General features: G+C 46.3%; 1 protein-coding gene across 3 annotated transcripts in view; it reads left to right on the forward strand.

The window, feature by feature from the left end:
* Nucleotides 1-21,479, forward strand: part of MCM3AP (minichromosome maintenance complex component 3 associated protein) — a 42,470-nt gene that overhangs the window by 232 nt on the left and 20,759 nt on the right. For all 3 annotated transcript variants that reach the window (XM_082393630.1, XM_082393629.1, XM_082393631.1), the window contains exons 2-16: nucleotides 759-2,085; nucleotides 2,331-2,551; nucleotides 4,702-4,780; nucleotides 5,003-5,144; nucleotides 6,246-6,436; nucleotides 8,402-8,541; nucleotides 9,945-10,142; nucleotides 10,461-10,729; nucleotides 12,326-12,488; nucleotides 14,405-14,565; nucleotides 15,292-15,533; nucleotides 15,779-15,990; nucleotides 16,620-16,720; nucleotides 20,238-20,369; nucleotides 20,742-20,855. In XM_082393630.1, the coding sequence (XP_082249756.1) occupies nucleotides 864-2,085; nucleotides 2,331-2,551; nucleotides 4,702-4,780; nucleotides 5,003-5,144; nucleotides 6,246-6,436; nucleotides 8,402-8,541; nucleotides 9,945-10,142; nucleotides 10,461-10,729; nucleotides 12,326-12,488; nucleotides 14,405-14,565; nucleotides 15,292-15,533; nucleotides 15,779-15,990; nucleotides 16,620-16,720; nucleotides 20,238-20,369; nucleotides 20,742-20,855 (3,587 nt within the window). In that variant the 5' untranslated portion in view covers nucleotides 759-863. The remainder of the gene's footprint in view (nucleotides 1-758; nucleotides 2,086-2,330; nucleotides 2,552-4,701; nucleotides 4,781-5,002; nucleotides 5,145-6,245; nucleotides 6,437-8,401; nucleotides 8,542-9,944; nucleotides 10,143-10,460; nucleotides 10,730-12,325; nucleotides 12,489-14,404; nucleotides 14,566-15,291; nucleotides 15,534-15,778; nucleotides 15,991-16,619; nucleotides 16,721-20,237; nucleotides 20,370-20,741; nucleotides 20,856-21,479) is intronic.

Raw genomic sequence — 21,479 nt, forward strand, 5'->3', positions numbered from 1 at the left:
GCGCGGCGTGGGGCCCGGGCGGGCGGAGGTCTCCCCCTTTCCCGCCGCCGCGCCCGTGTCGCTGACGGAGTGGGGGCCGGGGGTGCGGGGCCAGGGGCGCCGGGAGGACACTGCGGGCGCGGGGGGGAACACAGCGGGTGCGGGGCCACCCACCGCGCCGCCCGAGGTTTGGGTTGCGCTGCGCCGGTGCCCCTGTCCCGCGGCGGTCTGGGGTGGGGCAGCCTCTCTGCGTGAGCACTCTTGTTTTTCAAGCCAGCTCCTGGGAGTAATCGCCCGCGTGTAAAAACGCAAATTATTTGTCGGTAAAGAGTATTTGGTGCTCTGGTTACTGCGAGAAAAATTAGACGGGAGGAAACACTGAAACACTAATTTTCTAATAGTGTTGCATTCTAATTCTGGCTGTTGAGATTGAAAGACGTCAGAAACCTCCTGTCTTTAAGTTGAAAAGAGTAACGGCTTGTATTTTCATATTGCTATTTGAGGTTTTCCGTGAATTTACCGATTCAGTAAAATGTTTTGAATTTTTGTTTTTAGTTTTAAGCGATCATGCTTTAAAGCTCCGTAACAAAGTAATTTATTTGTACCAACTTCTACCCCGCACTCAAAACCAAACCAAAACAAAACAAAACAACCCCACCAGTTGGCTCTCAGAAAATAAGAATACTTAGCCCTTTGCTTTACCTGACATGTGATTAAAAATTCTTTTCTTGGTCTTCCAGCACTACATAGCTGTGATGGTCTGAATTTTTGTCTTTCAGCTTATTGTGAAGATGAGGGGGAGCTCCCTAGCTGAACAGATCGTTTGAGGAAGGGGACTGTTTCTGTGCGTTTTATTTATTACCTTCCAATAATTGGATCAGAAGATGAATCCAGCTAATCCTTTCAGTGGGCAGCAGCCTAGTGCTTTTCCACCATCTTCCAGTAGTTCCATAGGGACGTTTCAAGCTAAGCCACCATTTCGGTTTGGTCAGCCCTCTCTTTTTGGACAAAACAATACATTATCTGGGAAGAGCTCAGGATTTTCACAGGTGTCCAGCTTTCCAGCATCTTCTGGACAAAGTCCTTCTTCTTCAGTGCAAACATTAGGATTCTCCCAAACCTCAAATGTTGGACTCTTTTCTGGACTTGAACACATTCCGGCCTTTGTAGCTACCTCTGGGCCTTCAAGTTCATCTGTGTCTGGAAACCCAGGATTTAGTTTTAAATCACCCAACCTTGGAGCATTCCCAAGTACTTCTACTTTTGGACCAGAGACTGGAGAAATAGCAAGCTCTGGTTTTGGGAAAACAGAATTTAGCTTTAAACCTCTGGAAAATTCAGTGTTCAGACCAATATTGGGGGCTGAATCCGAGCCAGCAAAAACACAGAACCAAATTACTTCCGGATTTTTTACATTTTCCCACCCAGTCAGTAGTGGACCTGGGGGACTGGCCCCATTTTGTTTTTCTCAGGTGACAAGTAGTTCAGCCACCAATTCAGATTTTACCTTTTCAAAACCAGGTAATAATAATTCATCATCATCTGCCTTTACTCCTGCTTTGTCAAGTCAAAATGTGGAGGAAGAGAAGAGAGGCCCAAAATCACTCTTTGGAAGTTCTAATAGTGGCTTTACTAGCTTCCCCATATCTTCTTCAGGGTCCTTGGGTGAACCCTTCCCAGTTAGCAAAACAGGTGTCAGACAAGGATGCGAAGAAGCTGTTTCCCAAATGGAGCCACTTCCCAGCCTCATGAAAGGACTGAAAAGGAAGGAGGACCAGGATCGGTCCCCAAGGAGGCACGGTCATGATGCGGCAGAAGATTTGGACCCTCTGTTGAGGGGCGATCATCCTCCAGATAAACGACCCGTCCGCTTGAATCGACCCCGGGGAGGCACTTTGTTCGGTCGGACAATACAGGATGTCTTCAAAAGCAATAAAGAAGTAGGTCGTCTGGGCAACAAGGAATCTAAAAAGGAAACTGGCTGTGCTGAGTCTGGGGAAAATGACCACTTGGCCGTCCCAGGAGGCAGTCAGTGTGTCCTGGCACCTTCCCGGCTTCCAGGTGTGAATAAAGAGGAAGAAACTGAAAGTAGAGATAAAAAAGAAGGTGCGCTCTAAAAATGTACAAAATACAGTAAATCCTGCTGGCAAGTTCTTGGTAAATTTCCCTGGGTGTTAGTTTGAATTTCGTAGTAAACCCCCTGTAAACATTAGGGATCCTAACATACCATAGGATCTCAGAGCAGGTCTTACATCCATGAAAATTTCCTTTGCTCTTACCTGGTTGATGCCTCCTGTTGTTTGAAAACATTGCATCTGATACACATCTGTGCCCGTTCTCTGATCCCCTAGATTCTCTACGAGGAACTCCTGGCCGTCAGAGTAAAAGAAGTGAGAGCACAGACAGTCTTGGGGGCTTGTCTCCTGAAGTCACAGCGATCCAGTGCAAGAACATCCCTGACTATCTCAATGACAGAACCACTCTGGAGAACCACTTTGGCAAAATTGCTAAAGTGCAGCGCATCTATATCAGGCGCAGCAAAAAGCTTGCAGTGGTGTATTTTTTTGATCATGTGAGTACTCCGACAAAGTTCATGTGAGTGAAAAAAGTGGCAAAGTTAGAGTGAACTTTGTCACTTTAAAACCTGTTTTTTAAAATCTATCAGTTATTTGCTTGCTAGAATTTAGAAAAGTACTCTAATGTCTTAACTTAGACTGGAATAGCACTATTTATTTCATAAATTAGAGTCATTTGTGGAAAGCTTGCAGTCCCCACTGAATGCAGTGTTCTAGAAATGCTGGGTGAATGATTCCCGCGAAGTCAGATTTCTCTAAAGCACATGGGAGTGTCCCTGTAACCACATAGCACTTTTTCAGACTTGAGTTTTCTTGTTTTATTTTTGATTTTGTTTTATGTGGTCATAGTACATGATGACTGTAAACATTCAGAACAATACAGAAAAGGTAAAATCTTCTTGTAATCCCATCCTCCAGAGAGAACTGCTGTTAATCGTTTATATACCTTGACTTTAAATTTGTGTATATGCATATATACACATAACACATTGGTTGTAGGGTGTACACTTACATGAGCTGCTCACATTATGTAGCTTTATATATTTTGTTATTTTTTCTGAATATCCTTGTGGGGAAAAATTACGTTCTATAAAAATTTAGAAAGCATGTTTTCATACTTTTTTAAATGATAGAAGTATTACCTGTCAACATAGGGAAAAAAAACAGAAAGTCCTATGGCAGGGGGCACAAAATCACCCATAGTTCTATCCTCTAAGATATCAACTATGAAGATTATGGTAGACGTCTTTGTAAATTTATAGTCACGTTGTTTTTACACAAATGGGATCACAACCACATACACCGTTTGGTAACCTCTTCATGTGGTGATCTTTAGTAGCTTCTGAAATCCATGAACGGTGTAGATGAGAATGGGGTTCTTAAGTGCTACATGGCATTCTATCCTGTTTACCTACTTGGCTAACTTTCTGTTTGTGGACATTTTTGTGCATATATTTCTGAATATATCTTTTGTTTAAATTCCTGAGAGTGGAAGTTCTGTGCCAAAATATATGTGCAGTTTTAGGGGTTTTGCTATTTATTCTCTTCTGTTGATTTTTTTTTTAATTTAGCAGCATTAATTACATTCACAATGTTATACAGCCATCACAGTATCTAGTTCCAGAACTTTTTCATCTTCTCAAACAGAAACTCTGTAACCATTAAGCCTCTCATCTACTTTTTAGCTCTATGAATTTGCCTGTTCTAGATACTTCAGATAAGTGGAATCATGCAATATTTGTCCTTTTGTGTCTGGCTTATTTCAGTTAGCATAATGTCTTCAAGGTTCATTCATGTGGTTATATTTCATTCCTTTATTCCATTGTATGGGTGTTACCACATTTTGTTTATCTATTCATCTGTCCGTGGATGTGGGTTGTTTCCACCTTTTGTGTATTGTGAATAATGCCGCCATGAATATGGTGTGCAAATATCTCCTCAAGACCCTGCTTTCAATTCTGTTGGGTATATACTTAGGAGTGGCATTGCTGGGTCATACAGCAATCCTCATTTTTTTAAAGTTATTTTCTAGCTATTGCAATGTGCTTTTTTTCCAGCTGAACCCTAAAAAAATACATTAAAAAATAAAATATATAAATACATTGTCATTGTAAGCAGTTCATCGATAATGGAAAGTTGAGGTCCTTCATCACCCCCATGTCTCCCGTTAGAGCAAGCACCATTATCTAGCGGGGTGAGTGTTTTCCTAAACTTTTTCATAGGTACATCTATATGTATACTAACATATAGTTGGTTTTGTGTATGTATATTTTATGATAAATTGTACCCCATGTGTGTCATTCTGCAGCTTCCTTTTGGGTTTAAGTGACTTGGCAGTCTTTCTGTTCCCGTACAGTAAGTCAGCTGGTGAGACTCATCTCACCAAATGCCAGTAAGGCCAAGTTTGTGGGTTCTATCACAGTAAAGTGATTAATTTTGAAAAGGAGAAGGGCAAATACATGCTTGTGAGATAGGCAAGGTAGGTAAGGGCTGTGGCTGGCGCGGCTGAAGGCGGATGGTGTGGTCAGAACATGTGGCTGGCAGAGGTGTAGCTCCGCTGTATAGAATTCTGCTAATTGCATTTGAGAGCTTCATTTCCTTTGGCCTCCTGATGTCCTCGTACTTTGTGTTGTGGACTGTTTTCCAGGCATCTGCAGCCCTAGCTAGGAAGAAGGGGAAAGGTTTGCATAAGGATATGGCCATCTTCTGGCACAAGAAAAAAACAGGTGAGTTTTCAGTTGATCTTTGCACAGTCTCTGCTGCTTTGTGTGCAAGGCCTTCGAGCTTTGAGTGGGGTGGGGGTGGGGTGGGGTTGCCTTGTAATATTTCCTTGGGATCCTTTGTAACATCCTGTCACAATTACAATATTACTTTTTCAAGAAAAAGTAAAGTCCAGTGTCGAGTGACTTGTGATATCATAAACTCTGTTCTGACTCTTGTGTCCTCAGGTCCCAACAAGAAACCCTTTTCCCTCAAGGAGAAGCAGCCAGGTGACGGTGACGCTGGCCCGGGCACTGAGGACACACCTTTTCAGCACTCCCCTCTTGGCAAGCCCGTGGCCAGGGCTGCAGCCGGCAGCCTGAATAAAAGGTGTGGCTGGTCCTTCTGAATGCCTGTGTTTTACAGGGCAAGTGGGTTCTGTGACTTCTACTATCACTAAACAGGAGGGATTTCATAGCCATCATGACAGAGCATGAAAGGGAAGTGGGTGATATGCTGACACCTAAGTAGGGGCTGAAGGATGGGAAGAGGGCCTGCGGAAGGAGAAGAGGGAGGTGGCCCTGAAGAGGCCCGGGCCCCTCAACTCCCTTAGTCCCACAGCCCACGCAGTTGCTGTCTTACAGCCTGTCTGATGTATACATGTATAGGCAATCACTTTTCCCCTTAAAACGTGTAATTGGCTGTAAACCACGTGTTCCTAATAATCGTTATAACTGTGCAGCCGTGTGCACAGCTCTCAGGCCAGGTCTGGCACTCAGTGTGCACTTCAGAGACCTCCCTGTGTGTGTGGAACCTCTGTCCCCAAAGGCTCCTCCCTCCGTCCCTCCCCTTGGCTCGTGGCCTCAGACTCCTGTGTGACCTCACCTTCCTTTTCACATCAGGCCTGCTTCTGTTCAATCCTTCACATATTTTGGTCAATGTATAGTTTTCCTCACGTTTTGCACATTTTGGTCAATATAGTTTTCCTCACGTTTTGCAGTCAACAGTTTAGTTGCGGATTTGCTTTTGTGTTTTCCATTCCTTACATCTTCTTTGACGTTCAAGTTCATGGAATGTTGAAAGCCAGCTAGAAAATGGGGAAGCTGACAGAGAACGCCCGGTTCTTTTTAGTACATGCTTCTACTGAAGGGGAGCTGTGTATGAAAACGTGTAGGCATGGTATTTCCTCATGGTGTTAAAACGTTCTTTTATTCCACTCTTAGTTTCATTTCTTTGAGATAGAAATCTACAGGTAATTCATTTCAGCTGTTTAAATGGGCGCATCTCACTTTTGAAGAACACGAATTACGCGCAGTATGAGTAATGCCTTCATGGTCATCGCCAGCGTCGTCAAGGCCGCCTGTCTTCAGCGCTGGGCTTCCCAGCTGTAGAGGAGCAGGGTATCTTGGAGGATAAGGGAAGTGTTCGGATGTGGAAATGATCCGAATGCCTGATGGACACACAGCTCTTAGCATGTCATCTTCCCTGTAGCTCTCCAGTGAAGAAGCCGAGTCTTCTGAAGCCCCCTCAATTTGAGGGAGACCCGTTTGACGAGGGCTCCGAGGGCTCCGAGGGTCTTGGGCCGTGTGTGTCGTCTCTCAGTGCCTTGATAGGTACTGTGGCTGAGACATCCGAGGAGAAGTACCGCCTGCTTGACCAGAGGGACAGAGTCATGCGGCAAGGTACGGGGCTGCGTCTCGGCTGAGGCGGGCTTCTCGGGAGCCATGAGGGAAGGGGTGACCTCCGTCTGTGGGCTCCACTGCCGTTGAGTCTGCACGTGTGATCTCTATTGCTTTCTAGTCTCCTGAGGCAGTGAATAGTGCAGATGTGTTTGTAATGTAATTTTATTTTCGGAAGAAAGCCAACCATTGATCCACGCTAGATTAAATAATTTAAAAGGGCAGTTTTTAGATATTGACAAACCACACATTAAAAAAATTACAACTTCCTATTTAACAGAAATCACCACAAATAAAACTACAAAAGATATCAATCCAGGGGAAAAATCTGTAGCTCATCACAGACAAAGGGCTGATTTCCCAGATACAGAAAGTCCTGTAGAGTCAGTATGAAAAAGACCAAATCCAGTAGAAAAACGAGTAAGATCTGAGAGGTTCAGGAAAGGAAGTGTCAAGAGCTGTTGGGACTTCCCTGGTGGTCCAGTGGTTAGGACTCGCTTTCACTGCCGAGGGCCTGGGTTCAATCCCTGGTCGGGGAACTAAGATCCCGCAAGCTGCTCGGTGTGGCCGAAAAAAAAAAAAGAGTTGGCTCTTAAACATGGAAAATAGAAATGGAAAGATGCAGATACTCTCGGTCCGTCACACAGCATCAAGAGATTGAGAGACGCAAACCACACCCGCTAGGGCGGCATCTCCCCATCGGGCCCCAGCGCTGCATCCTTGTGCAGGCTGCTCCGGAGGAGACAAGTTGGCAGTGTCTTCAGGCTTGGGGACACTCACGCCTTTGACCCAGAATTCCACTTCCAGGAGTGCGTCCCACAGACTGCCCCACGTGTGTGCGATTCACTCACAAGGTTGTTTGTGATGACAAGAGATTGGAAACTGACTGTCCATACAGTGGGATTCTAAATAGCCTGAAAGAAGACTGGGGATTCTTTATGGAAAAATGATCAGTATTTATTGTGAAGTGGAAAAAGCAAGGCGTGGGAAATGTCTACCAGTTGTGTACAGAAAAGGGGGAAGTGTGTGTGTGTCCGTAAATACGTAAGCGTACTTGCTTATGTGTGTGTAAAAGTCATGGAGGTGAGAAAGGATCGCTCACGCTGATGGTCAGGACGGGGGAGCAAGGGGCGGGGGGCGTCCAGTCTTGGACATTGTTACACCTTTGGAATGTTGAACCACGCGAATGTATTTAAAACCTCCTCAAAAAGCAAGTGTCCTATTAACACTAAGCAGTATGTGCAGTGACCAAAAATAAAACAGCACGTGTACCCTTCTTTGCAAAGTTTTTTCAAAAGTAAGCTTAACCTGTAGAATTTTCCTCTGTGGAGAGGCTGTAAGGGAATAATCACAGTGTCTCCTTAACACGGTAGTAAAACCTGCCATCATACGTTACGTCATTGACGTGTGATTGTTGTATTCCAAAAAAAAGTTATTACTAGATATTGGAATTTTTAAAAATAAAAATAAGATGTGAATGTTTTAAATTTTAGGTTGCATTCCATTTCATTTGAAGGATGCTTTTGTTAACTATTTAATTCTGTGGGTCATCATAGTGGTTTATTTAGGTCAGGACCCAGCTAACTTCCATTATGTGATTCCTGTTATACTAAAAACATGATGAAATACTGAGAGTTTTAGAATACTGGCAAATTTTGAATATTTTCATTTAACAAATTGATCCTTTTAACAAAAATACTGCAGCATGATTGTGTGTCACTGAGGTCATTATAGGAGACCCATCTGGAAAGGGGAGAAGCTCTGGAGGGTCTTCATGGGCCTCGATGGCCTGTCACGTGGTGTGGTAGGCTGTGCTTTCCTTTCTCTAAGGCCCGGTGTTTTTAAAATTTCTTTCTTTTCCTTTGCAGTTTGATGCTTATTTTTATTTCTCCTTTTATCATTATGAAAGTGCACTTCTCTGGCTTCCTAGTAACTGTGTGGTGCATTCTTTTTACTTGACGCTTTCAGCTCGGGTGAAAAGGACCGACCTGGACAAAGCGAGGACTTTTGTTGGGACGTGCCCGGATATGTGTCCCGAGAAGGAGCGATACATGCGGGAGACCCGGAGCCAGCTTAGTGTGTTTGAAGTGGTCCCAGGCACTGACCAGGTAGAGTGCCACGCCCCCAGGGTGCTCTCCAGGCTGCTGTCCGTACTAATCACTGGGGTGGAGGGGCGTGTGCAGGGGAGGGAAGGCTGCACTGGTCCTTTCTGTACATACTTGGTCTGGTGTTTACTTTCCTAGAGGGCAGTGGGGATGTGCTATGAACAGTCGTGTTCCATTGTCTGCATTGTGAGGTGTGTAGGAAGCAGTCTTGCATAAGGTGACTGGACCACATGGTTCCCTAGAGAAATAGATACAGATTTGTTTCATAAATTAAAAAAAAATTTTCCCATTTTTTCTTTTCACAGTTTTATTCCTGTCCTTTTTTATGTTTATATTTTGTGCATTTGAGAGGATGCTCTAGGTATGATTTTGTGTGAATCTTTTTCACTTAAAATTTTATCATGAGCATTTTCTTCTGTTATGGTAAACTCTTTATAAGCATTCAAAATTTTGAAGGTAGGCATATTATTTGATTATGTAGCTCTGTCCAAACTCCCCATTTTGCAATCATTAGGCTGTTTCTGATTTTTCAGTGTTATTAAGAATTCTGTTGGGCATGCTGTGTGTAATGCCTCTGAGGTATTCAGCTTCCTTCCTTCTGATGGATCCTACGCATGAAGTGCTGTATCAGATGTGTGACCTTTCTTAAGGTTCCTGAATATGTGTCAGTGCACGTTCCCAATTGTTTCCCCAGAAATCTGCACCATTTTAGATTCTTTTGCTCTCTGTTAATTTTGCTTGCGGGCTTCTGCTCCCTTCCTGGCCGGTGGTTTCACACAGCAGCCTTCGCCTGACTCAGGGTCCCCAGCTAGGCAGCAGTTGTCAAGGCAAAGGCCCAGCGCTCCTGCCCCAGGAGATGGTGGTGACAGCTCACAGCCGGTGCCCAGGGCCTGGGCTTATGGGCGTCTCTGCTCCACCCTTGGCCGCACCTCTTCAGCCTCTTCTTGCAGGTGGAAGATGCAGCTCCAGACTCTTGAGGGCCTTCCGAGGCCCTGCTGCTCCCCTGCCCCTCCTCGCCCTCCTCACTGCCGGCTCCGTTTCTGGTCCGTGTAGACTTAATCTGGTGTTTGAGCGTGGCTGAGACCTTTTAGAATCTTTAACGTCCTTTACCTGTCACACCTCTGTGCTTGGAGCCAAGCAGGTGTGTCTTCACTAAAATTCCTGTGTGTGTTGATGGGATAGCCTCTTATCTTCACTTCTTGTCATGTTTGCCAAAAACAAGTTTCTCTATTTTGTCTTTGAATTTTGTTACCTTCAAAGAGAAATTTTACGTTTTAAAACTGTATCCTGTAGTATTGACCTTATTTAAGCGTGTATGTGTGATTTTCCCCATTTTCGGGCACAGCAGCTGGGAGGCTGGTCTAGCGCTTGCCACCCAGCCGCTCACCCCTGTTCCCCGCCCTCAGGTGGACCACGCGGCAGCCGTGAAGGAGTACAGCCGCTCCTCAGCAGACCAGGAGGAGCCCCTGCCGCACGAGCTGCGCCCGTCGGCGGTGCTCAGCAGGACCATGGACTACCTGGTGACCCAGGTCATGGACCAGAAGGAGGGCAGCCTGCGGGACTGGTACGACTTCGTGTGGAACCGCACGCGGGGCATACGGAAGGTATCGGGCACTTGTCAAGTCCAGAGTGAAAGTGAGAGTTCTTGTCATTTTACTCAGTTACATTTCATCTGTAACAAAAAATACACTGTTACTTAAAATCATTACAAAGTCCTGTTAAAATGTACTTCATGGGCTTTGTTTCAAATTGAAATCTGAGAAATTCAGGTAATAAGCATGATTTTTCTAATAGTTGATTCTTATGTATGGGAATACGTTAATGAGATCTGTGTGTGTACGAGAAACGTGTATGTAAGGTGTGTGTGCGTGTGTGCGTACAGCACATGCGCGTGTGTAATTTTCCGCCTCACTCGTGTCCAGGACATCACGCAGCAGCACCTGTGCGACCCAGTGACGGTGTCTCTGATTGAGAAGTGCACCCGGTTTCACATCCACTGTGCTCACTTCATGTGTGAGGAGCCCATGTCCTCCTTTGATGCCAAGATCAACAATGAGAACATGACCAAGTGCCTTCAGAGTCTGAAGGAAATGTACCAAGACCTGAGAAACAAGGGCGTGTTCTGTGCCAGTGAAGCAGAGTTCCAGGGCTACAACGTTCTGCTCAATCTCAACAAGGGGGACATCCTAAGGTGAACTTCCCAGTTCAGAAGCCAGCCTAAGCCATAGGGAAAGGCAGGGTTTAACCAGGAAGAGAGCACTTAGGATTAGCGGTGCTGGGAGCACGAGTTTTCTCTGGTGTCGCACGCTGGGACGTCCGTGGGAAAGCTGGGCTCAGCTGTGCAGCCCCTGGAGCTGAGCCGCTGGGGGCAGGAGGCTGGGGCTGCCTGCCGGCGCCAGGGCGTCCAGAGCGGGCCCCAGGCCCTTCCTGAGCACGGCTTCTCCTTGTCAGTGGGAGAGCACGAGGCAGGAATCTGCTGTATGAGCAGAAGAGGCGAGTGAACTAGGACGGGAAAGCTCAGGGTCCCCTGTCAGAGCTGTCAGCGTGTTTCCTCGTATACGTGTGCACACAAACCTCGTCAAAGGTCTGAGTCATAGGAGAGGAAAAAATCGTGTGAAACAGAAATGCTAAGGGTGGGATTTTTTTTTTCTTTTTTTTTAAATTTATTTAATTTTTTAAAAATTTATTTTTGGCTGCATTGGGTCTTTGTTGCTGCACCCGGGCTTCCTCTAGTTGTGGCGAGCGGGGGCTACTCTTCATTGCGGTGCGCGGGCTTCTCACTGTAGTGGCTTCTCTTGTTGTGGAGCACAGGCTCTAGGCGCATGGGCTTCAGTAATTGTGGCATGCGGGCTCAGTAGTTGTGGCCTAGCAGGCTCTAGAGCGCAGGCTCAGTAGTTGTGGCGCACGGGCTTAGTTGCTCTGCGGCATGTGGGATCTTCCCGGACCAGGGCTTGAACCTGTGTCTCCTGCATTGGCAGGCGGATTCTTAACCACTGAGCCACCAGGGAAGCCCTAAGGGTGGGATACTAAGGATGAATTTTAAACCTTGCCCTGATCTATCTGTAGACATTTACATGAGAAATATGTTAGAGTCCACTAGCCTTCCATTCCTGTTGTTGGTAAACCGGATCCCAAGTTTCCCTTATTTATGCTGAAACTCTTTTTCAGCTTGCAGAATATCTAGATGTGTGATTGATTTTAAATTAAGCCTTGGAGATAAACTAGTTAGGGAAAATGGCTGTGTAGTCTTTTCATATATGATGGGCATTTGTCCCCTATCTTGAGTAATTCTTGAATAATTAATAATTTTTTTTTTTTTGGCCACACTGCACGGCTTGTGGGATCTTAGTTCCCCGACGAGGGATGGAACCCGGGCCCTCAGCAGAGAGAGCGCGGACTGCTAACCACTGGACCATCAGGGTAGTCCCCAAATCAGTTTATTTATAAACAAAACAAAGTTAATCTTTGTTTCTTAGACAACATCTTCAAATACAGCTGGCAGTCAGTTGGCATTAAAGTAACTCTTTGAAAATCATTCTTAAATTATTGCTTCAGTTTGTTTACTTTATTATTCATCATGTTTTTAAAGAAAATCTTTGTTACCAGTCCAGCCCAAGAGTGGTGGCTTTGACAGTGGTAAACCATGAACATATTGGCACATGTGACCATATCAGGACCTTCTTTTTCAGTATAGTTGAAATCTGTTTTATTGTCAGACCTATTTTCATGGAAATTTTGTCTAATTAAAGATCAAATTCTAACCCTTTTCATCTCCTTTAATTAACAGAGAAGTGCAGCAGTTCCATCCTGCCGTTAGAAACTCCTCTGAGGTGAAATTCGCTGTTCAGGCTTTTGCTGCATTGAACAGTAATAATTTTGTGCGATTTTTCAAACTGGTCCTATCAGCTTCTTATCTGAACGCTTGTCTTCTGCATTGTTACTTTAATCAGGTGAGTACTGACACTGTACTTGCAGAATTGACGAAAGCTGGTTGCTACTTGTGACATTTAAGAGCTTCTTTGTGACAGGAGCATCTCAGCGGGTCCTGGGCTAAGTCTTGCGCAGCAGCCCCTGAGGGGATACTGCTGTTACCTGTTTATGGGGTTGGCACCATTGATCACCGATGGAAAGGCTGTGCAGTGGGAAATACTCTTCTTCTGGTTCAGATGAGAGAAATCTCTTCAGAATGATAACTTGCGTTCAGAACTATCATCTTCCATGGAAACAGAGAAGCCAAAAAGCAAACTGCATGCACAAACCCCTAATCTAGAACTTGTTAGTGTTATCAGTCTTCATTTTTGGAGTGAGCTTGATGTTGCTAAATTCATTTCGGTAAATATCTAAAGTGCCTGTTCTTTGTTGCACTGGGGTTACAAAGATGGGGCAAGACCAGTCTCTTACCTCAGGATTTGCATAGAGTGTGAACTCCTGGTCTCAGGTTTCCAGAGTCAGGTCTTCACCTTCTGAAGCACTTGGGGAAGATAATAGAGCAGCCTGCATGCCCACCTCACACAGCATGCCCCTGTGCTGTCCTGTAGCTGCGGGCGGGCGGGGGGCGGGGGAATGCCGGGAGAATGCCACCTGGAGTCCTTGCTGGGAGCCCCTGGTGGCCGCTGGGTGGGGAGGAGGTTGCCTGGGAGATCTCGGGAACCTGCCTGGCTGGTTTTGTGACTCCAGGTCATTTTTCTTCTTTGGTCAGAAGTCCTCCTGTAAACAGTGACTAAACCCACCATCACATCCCAGGCAAAGTCTTCTGCAAGTTTGCTCACTGTCAGATCTGACAGTTTCCAAGAGAACTGAAATTCTGGAACAAATGAAAAGATTTCTAACAATGTGCCGCTTGGGGAACTCTGTGCAGTTGATAAATACAAGTGATAGTCGACCATTTGTACCCATTTTTTTTTTTTTTTGTACCCATTTTAATAATTTTAAACTCAAAAGAAATCTAAGTGTTTTTCTTTAGAAGGACAAAGTGTTTCACTAACAGCGGCCCACAGTGGCCCATTGTCTCCTGGACCTCGTCTCCTCTCCCGTCTTCCCTGGCTCCGCCCCCGGCGCCCGCAGCCCCCAGCATGCGCCTGCCTCGGCCTTTGCGCTTGCTGTCCTCCCTGCTCACAGAGTGCACGGTGCTCCCCTCCTGCGGGGCCTGGCTTGGCTGCCCCCTTCTCGGCAGGGCGCTCCCCGTCCTCCTCCTCAGCTGTTCTTTCTGCCGCTCTATCACCGTTAAACGCACTGTGCATTTGGTACGTTCATTTTGTTCAATGTTGGTGTCTCCTGCCACGTCAGCTACGTGAGGACAGGGGTCTTGTCTGTTCACTGTTGGACACTCAGCATGGACATGCATGCCAGCCTTGAAGTCACACCGTTGATCTGGGTTGAACTGGTTAAAGCACACTGAAGAGGAGGAGCAGGGCCACCGGAGTCCTGGGGTCAGACTAAGCAGTCAGCGCCTTCATGGTTCCCTCTGTCCACGTGCTTAAAATGCTCAGTGTGATGCTGTGAAGCACCTTTCTCTCTGACTTGTACTCAGTTTCACGTCACACACTTTCCATGGCGTTCCGTCATGTCTGCAGTAATTTTTAGCAGCTGTAGCGCTTTCTGTTGAGTGGCGGATGCACAGTGTACTCTCCCGGCCCTGCTGGTGGGTGGTTTGTTTCCTAGTTTTTCTTACAAATAACGCCTTCATGGCCCAGCCTTTTCTGTATGTGAAACTGTTTGCTTTGCATCACTTCTGGGCATCCTGCTGAGCAGACGGCCCGATGAGCGCTAAGCTTGGGACCCGGGGTGCTTTCCAGAGGGACTGAGCCGTCTGCGGTCAGGGAGCGCCTGACCCTCTGCGACTCAGTGGCTCGGCTTCTCCTCGCAGATCCGCAAGGACGCGCTCCGAGCGCTCAACGTGGCCTACACTGCGAGCACTCAGCGCTCCACCACCTTTCCCCTGGACGGCGTGGTGCGCATGCTGCTCTTCAGAGACGGCGAGGAGGCCACAGACTTCCTCAGCTGCCACGGCCTCACCGTCTCCGACGGGTAAGCACCGAGGCCCGCACCGCCGGGCCTCTCTCCTTTCCTCCCGTTTAGTTCTGGGAAGGCTGGGAAGTGCCAGCTGCGCGCCCGGCCCTGGAGAAGGCACGCTCCGCGGCCCGGGGTGCCGGGGAGCAGGCGAGGGTCAGAACCGCGGGGGGTCCCCAGGCCACACGCTGTTCGTCAGCAGGTTGGGGTTCAGGCTCTTCCTGACTTTCCCCAAGGTACTCAAGAACCTGATGGTCGAGGTTGGGGCCTTCCTTGTTCTGTCCCTGAAGATGGCCTCTCTGGCCAGGCCAGGACTTCTCCTCTGCTGCACTCAGAGTTTTGAGAACGTGGTGGAACTTGTGGACCCTCTCCCAGAAAATGGCTCCATGACGTGTAGCCTGTCGTGTCCGGATCTGGGGTTTCCCCGAACCCATCCTCCTCTGACTCCTCAGCCCTGGCCCCGTCTGCTCCCTGCAGAGCTGCCCTCGCGGGATGAGCTGGGAGCGTGTAGGGGAGCGTGGCTGCACCTGGGGCCGCTAACAGTGAGGCCAGGTGGCTCCCGTGTCAGAAGGAAACGCTGGCAGTGGTGGATGCCGTGGGCCGGGCCTTGGGCTCGGCCTTTGCTGCCTCCCCTCATTTCCACGTGGCCGTCTGGCGACACAGTGACCGCAGGGCACTGAGGAGGTGAAGGGCGGCCTCTCGCCTGTGTAACGCTTCTCCGTGGGTTCTTTGTGGTCTGTGTAGCTGTGTCGAGCTGAACCGGTCCTCGTTCCTGGAACCAGAGGGTTTATCCAAGGCCAGGAAGTCGGTGTTTATTACCAGGAAGCTGACGGTGTCAGTTGGGGAGATCATGAATGGAGGGCCGTTACCCCCTGTCCCCCGTCACACCCCCGTGTGCAGCTTCAACTCCCAGAACAAGTACGTCGGGGACAGCCTGGCTGCGGAGCTGCCCACGGGCACTCAGAGACCCGGCTTGGACGTGGCGGGTGAGTGAGGCTGCGGTCTCAGGAAGGCACCAGCTGTGCTCCCCTCTGGGAGGCCTCATCCTGGGGCCCGGCGGACATCAGCTCGGTGCTGCCTGAACGGCTCCCTGGCGCCACAGTGCTTTGTTCCCACGGGTGAAGCGCACACGGTCCCCCGGCTCATGGCTCAGGAGGCGCCCGGTGGTGGTCTGCTTGGGGAGGGTGGCCAGGGCTTGTCCTCGGTGCCCACGTTTGCCTGTTCCTTCCAGGTGTAGGGAGAGGAGAGGAGTGTGGTGCGGAGGGGGACGAGACCCCCCCGGCTCTCCTCCTTCAGGCCCTGCCCACCCCTGTGCCAGCTTCTCCTCCACACCTCCCGGCACTGCCCTTGAGCATGGCACCCAGCCTCTTCCAGCCCCCCGTGCAGCCCCCCGTGCAGCTGGAGCTCCTTCCCCCGAAGTCTGCACCTGTGTACTCGGACGAGGTAAGGAACCTTTCTGTCAGGGCTCTGAGAGCCCATCGTGGGCAAACATCCAGCTGCCTCTGATGTCCAGTCTGACCACTGTCTGTGTCCCTGGGGTGTCCCTGGGGTCAGCATGCCTCTGACAGGTGGCCCCGGGGCCGAGCAGGGCCTACCCACCACACAGGTTGTGTGACTTGATCTCGCCACCCTGTTGCTTGGGCAGGCACTGGGCACCACCCCACTGGGGGATCAAGGAGGCCCGAGGTGGGGAATGAGGAAGGGCCGCAGACGCTGGGGACGTGTGACGTTGGGGTGCAGCACTGTGGCCGTCTGAATGGCCATCGTTGAGCAGGCAGCAGGCTTGTCCTGGCATGTCCAGAAGGCTCCTCTCTGGTTATTAGCAGGAACCCTTTCCAGGAGCGCACAGCCGACCCCCGTGTAAGGGTCATCAGACGCCTTCAAACAGCTCTCAGTGATGAGGTCTTGGAGGGATTTCTGAGCTGGGCGGGACAGTCCATGATGTCTCTGGTTCCGTGAAGACCTTCAGTACCTTAGGCTGTGGAGGCGGACTGCTTGGTGATAAGCTGGGTCTGGATCGAGGCGGCGTTTCCCCAGCCAGTGCTCCTGACGCCCGTCTGCCCTCTCCTTAGGACCTGGTGCAGGTGGTGGATGAGCTCATCCAGGAGGTTCTTCAGGGGGACTGCGAGGAAGTTGGCGCCGCTGGGGCGGCCTTCGCAGCCGCAGCCCTGGGGTAAGTGTGGTGCCTGTCCTGCTCTGAGGCTGTCTGCACTCCCTCCAGACGCTTCCTCTCATAAAGCTGCTCTCAGTCTCTAACGAGAGATCACAGCTACGCCTTTGTACAGGCTTAAATGTCGGTCCTGCTCGCTGGTGGGTATAATCCCTCACGTTCCTGACCTGTGTTTGTCGTTTGCAGGTAGTTTCTATGTGTGTATGATTTTTGAGTAGCATTAGGTTTATTAAAGTTGTAAATTAGAAACCTGTTTTTCTTTAAACTTTAAATGTGATAAAAAATCTAGTAATAAAAAAAATCTAGTAATAATTAGTTCATTCTCTGTTAAAAAAAAAAAACAGTCACTTTACTCGATCTTGGATTAAGTCGCAGTTTATAAATTTGACAGATTAAATTCCCTTAAACATTTTATACCATTTGCATTTAACACCATGATGAAATTTCCTTAGACATTTCAAACTACACTTACAAATTTTATAAAGCTGATTTTGTGGAACACTTTAAGCATCTAGTCTTGATAAATTTAATAATCAAAATCTTTCTAAACTCTTAAGCTACTTTTGGAGTTAATAGTTAATTAAAATCTGTCAAGTTTAGTAAGTCAGACTTTCTTAAGGATTTCAAACTTTTTAAAAAAATTCTAGTACATATAAAGTGACACAATTATACGAAAGGGTATTATCAATACTTAAAAACCGAAGGCACTTTTTGGCCAACCAGATATTTCCCTGTATAAATGTAGTTTACACAAAAGGGTCAGTCTTGTTCATAGGTTTGTTCAGTTTTTTATATACTAGAATTAGGTACATACTTTCTATTTGATGGAGCTAAAAATAAGTAAGACTTACATGGATTTTTTTTTAATTGTAAAATATACATAACAAAATTTACCATTTTAACCATTTTTAAGCTCACAATTCAATGGCATTAAGTATATTTACAATGTTGGGTATTCATCACCATTGTCTACTTTCAGATCTATTTCTGAACAATACTTTGTTAAATATATGCACACACATACACATGTATATATGCCACATTTTATTTATTCACCTGTGCTTAATAAGGTGTTTCCACCTTTTGGCTATTGTGAATAATGCTGCTGTGAACACTGGGGCACAAATAACTGTTTGAGTCCCTTTCAGTTCTTATGGGTATATGTTTAGGTGTGGAATTACTAGATCATATGATCTATTTTTACTTTTTTGAGAAATCACCAAACTGTTTTCCACAACGGCAGCACCATTTTTGCATCCCCACCAGCAGTGCACAAGGGTTCCAGTTTCTCTACATTCTTGCCAACACTTGCTGTCCTTTTTTTTGTTTTTTTAAATAATAACCATTATAATGTGTGAAGTGGTAACTCACTGTGGTTTTGATTTGCATTTCTCTAATGACTAATGATGTTGAGCATCTTTTCATGTAATTTTTGGCCACTTGTGTATCTTCTTTGCAGAAATGTCTGCTTAAGTCCTTTGCCCATTCTTGAATTTTTTTGTTGTTGAGTTGTAGAAGTTCTTTCATATTCTGGATACTAATCCTTTTTCAATATTTGATTTGCAAATATTTTTTTCCCAACCTGTGGATTGTCTTTTCACTCTTTTGATAGTGTCCTTTGATGCACAAAAATTTAAAATTTTTATATAGTCCAATTTATCTATTTTTCTTTTGTTGCCTGTGCTTTCGGTATCATATTCAAGAAATCACTGTCAAACAATGTTGTGAAGATTTTCCCCTGGGTTTTCTTCTAAGCGTTTTATAGTTTCAGCTCTTAAATTTAGGTTTTTGATCCATTTTGATTTTGTTTTTATATATTGTGTAAGATAAGGATCCAACATTGTTCTTTTGTATGTGGGTATCCAGTTTTCACAGCACCAGTGTTGAAAAGACTGTCCTTTCCCCTTCAAATGGTCTTGCCACCCTGTTCAAAATCAGTTGACCATATATGTGAGGGTTTCTTTCTGGGCTCTGTATTCCATTGGCATATATGTCTGTTTTTATGGTAGTACCATATTGTTTTAATTTGATTACTATAACTTCGTAGTAAGTTGTAAGTTTTGAAATCACAAAGTGCAAGTCCTTCAGCTTTGTTTCAACTTTCTCTTTGAAGACTGTTTCCCTATTTGGAGACCCTTTAAATTTCATAAGAATTTTAGGATGGGTTTTTCTGTTTCTGCAAAAAGTTATGTTGGGATTTTGATGGTGATGCCAATGAATCTGTAGTTTGCTTTGGGTAGTACTGACATCTTAACAATATTAAGTCTTCCAGTCCATGAACATGGATGTCTTTCCATTTGTTTATGTCTTCCTTAATTTCTTTCAGCAACGTTTTATAGTTTTTATTGTACAAGTCTTTTGTTTCTATGGTTAAATTTGTTCCTAATTATATTATTCTTTTTGTCGCTATCGTAGACGGAATTGTTTCCTCAATTCCACTTTCAGAACGCTCATTGCTCGTGTATAGAAATGCCATTGATTTTTGGGTGTTGATCCTTATATTCCAATCTTGTTGAACTTTTTTTTATTGTAATAGCTTTTGAGTGGATCCCTTAGGATTTTCTACATATAAGATCCTGTCATCTGTGAATACACATAGTTTTCTTCTTCCTTTCCAGTTTGGATGTTTTTATTTTTCTTGTCTAATTGCTCTGGCTATAACTTTCAATACGGTGTTGAATAGAAATGGCAGATAGGGCACTCTTGTCTTGTTACTGATCTTAGAGGAAAAGCTTTCTGTCTTTCACGACTGAATATGATGTTAGCAGTGGGTGTTTCATATACGGTCTTTATCATTTTGAGAAAGTTCCCTTCTCTTCTTAATTTATTTAGTGTTTTTATCATGAAATGGTATTGAATTTGTCAGATGCTCTCTCTGCATTAATTGAGATGATTGTGTGGGTTTTTTCCCTTTCAGTTTATTAATGTGGTTGTATTATATTGATTTTCATTTGTTGCATTCCAGGAATAAATCTCACTTGGTAGCGTGAGATTATACACTTGGTAGTGTATAATCCTTTCGGTATATTGCTTAATTTTGGTTTGCTAGTATTTTGTTAAGGATTTTTACTTCAACATCCACAAGGGATAGTGGTCACTAGTTTTCTTGTGGTGTTTTTGTCTGGCTTTGGTATCAGGTCAGAGGAATGCTGGGCTTGTAGAGGTGTTAGGAAGTGTTCCTTGTGCCTCGGTGTTTTCGAAGAGTTTGAGAAGGGTTGGTGTTAGTTCTTCTTTAAGTGTTTGGTAGAATTTGCCAGTGAAGCCATCTCATCCTGGATTTTTCTTTGCTGGGAGATGTTTTTAAATACTGAGTCAATCTCTTAACTAGTTATAGGTTTATTCAGATTTTCTTTTTTTCCTGAGTCAGTTTTGATAGATTGTGTGTTCCTAACCACGGGCTTGATTTTTATGCTGGAAGGCAAATAGGTATTTTTTCCCTTGCTCGTATTAGAAGTCTAGTGATACGGTTTGTGCGGCTTTTATTGTTTACTTAGAGCCGTGTCCACTTTGCTCTGTCTAGTGTTTCCAGTGCTGCTGTGGAGGAGCTGTTAACAGCTGCGACCGTGGGCATTTTGAGGCACATGGCAACTGAAGAAGTGACGAAGGAAAGGGAGCGAAAAGAGGAAGAGAGGCGGCGCGCTGAAGAAGAGAGGTGAGGGTGTCGCGCCCCTGCAGTGCGCGTGGGGGGTGGAGCGTGTGCACAGGGGGAGAGCCTGCCCTGGCCTAGGGTGCTCTCGCTTTTGCCCACTGCACTCTATCAGACCCACGGCTCGCCCTGCGCCTTCGTACACTGTGGCCCAGGGAGCGGGCAGGTCCCACCTTGTAAGCAGCAGCCCCTCCCCAGCCAGAGGGAGTGTGGGTGGTGGTCTGGGAACTGGAGTGGGCGTGGCTGTGGGGCCTGTCTGGTGGAACCAGAGGTGTCAGGCCTGCCGGAGGGGCCAGGGAGCACAACTCAAATCCCCACTCGCAAGGTCACAGAGTGTGACGACTGTTATTTCTTGTTCCCTTTTTCCTTTTCCCTTAGGTTGAAACAAGAGAGGGAACTGGTGTTAACTCAGCTGAGCCAGGACCTAGCTGCAGAGCTGACAGAGCTCGTGGTGACAGAACGTGTGAGGGAAACCTGCTCCCAGGAGTTGAAGTAAGTGAAGCGCTGGTGTCCTGCAGCGTGAGGCGGGTGGGCGGGCGGGAGGAGGGTTAGAGGCACCATGGCCAGGCTGGTCCAGCTCAGGCTAGCTGGCTTTCATTTTGACAAGGAGCATATCTTCGGGTTAGCCAGACACTAACAGGCTCTCCCTGTTCTTGTGTGCGTTGCTTCCAGGGAGGCCCTCACTTTCACTCTCATCCTCCTTGTTGACCCAGCCCTGGGTGTGGGGATGTTTCTGTTAGCGAAAGAATTCGCTGGTGGTCTTCTCCACACCAGGTTACTTACCGTTAGTTTTTCTCAAGTAGAAGATCCTTTCCTTTGTTTTGTATGTTAAAAGATTCCTTTGAGCTATTTCACTTAAGAACTTTATTAATTTCAGTGCCAAGCTTCAGGGAAGAAAGAGGTTCAGTTGTGCTGGGAAATCTGTCCTTGCATTTAAGTTCCCCTGAGATAGGCCTGCAGCCTCTGGTGCAGATGGGGAATATAGCCAGGAGGCAGAGTATATTGTTTAATTAATATTTCTTTCCATTTCTATTAATTGGGAGTCTATTTCACTGTTTACTATAAGCAAGAGACTTCACAAATGATGGGTGTTTGTCTGTTCTTAATCCCAGGAAG

The sequence above is a fragment of the Balaenoptera borealis genome, assembly GCF_965194805.1.
Source record: "Balaenoptera borealis genome assembly, chromosome: 5".
Lineage (NCBI taxonomy): Eukaryota > Metazoa > Chordata > Mammalia > Artiodactyla > Balaenopteridae > Balaenoptera > Balaenoptera borealis.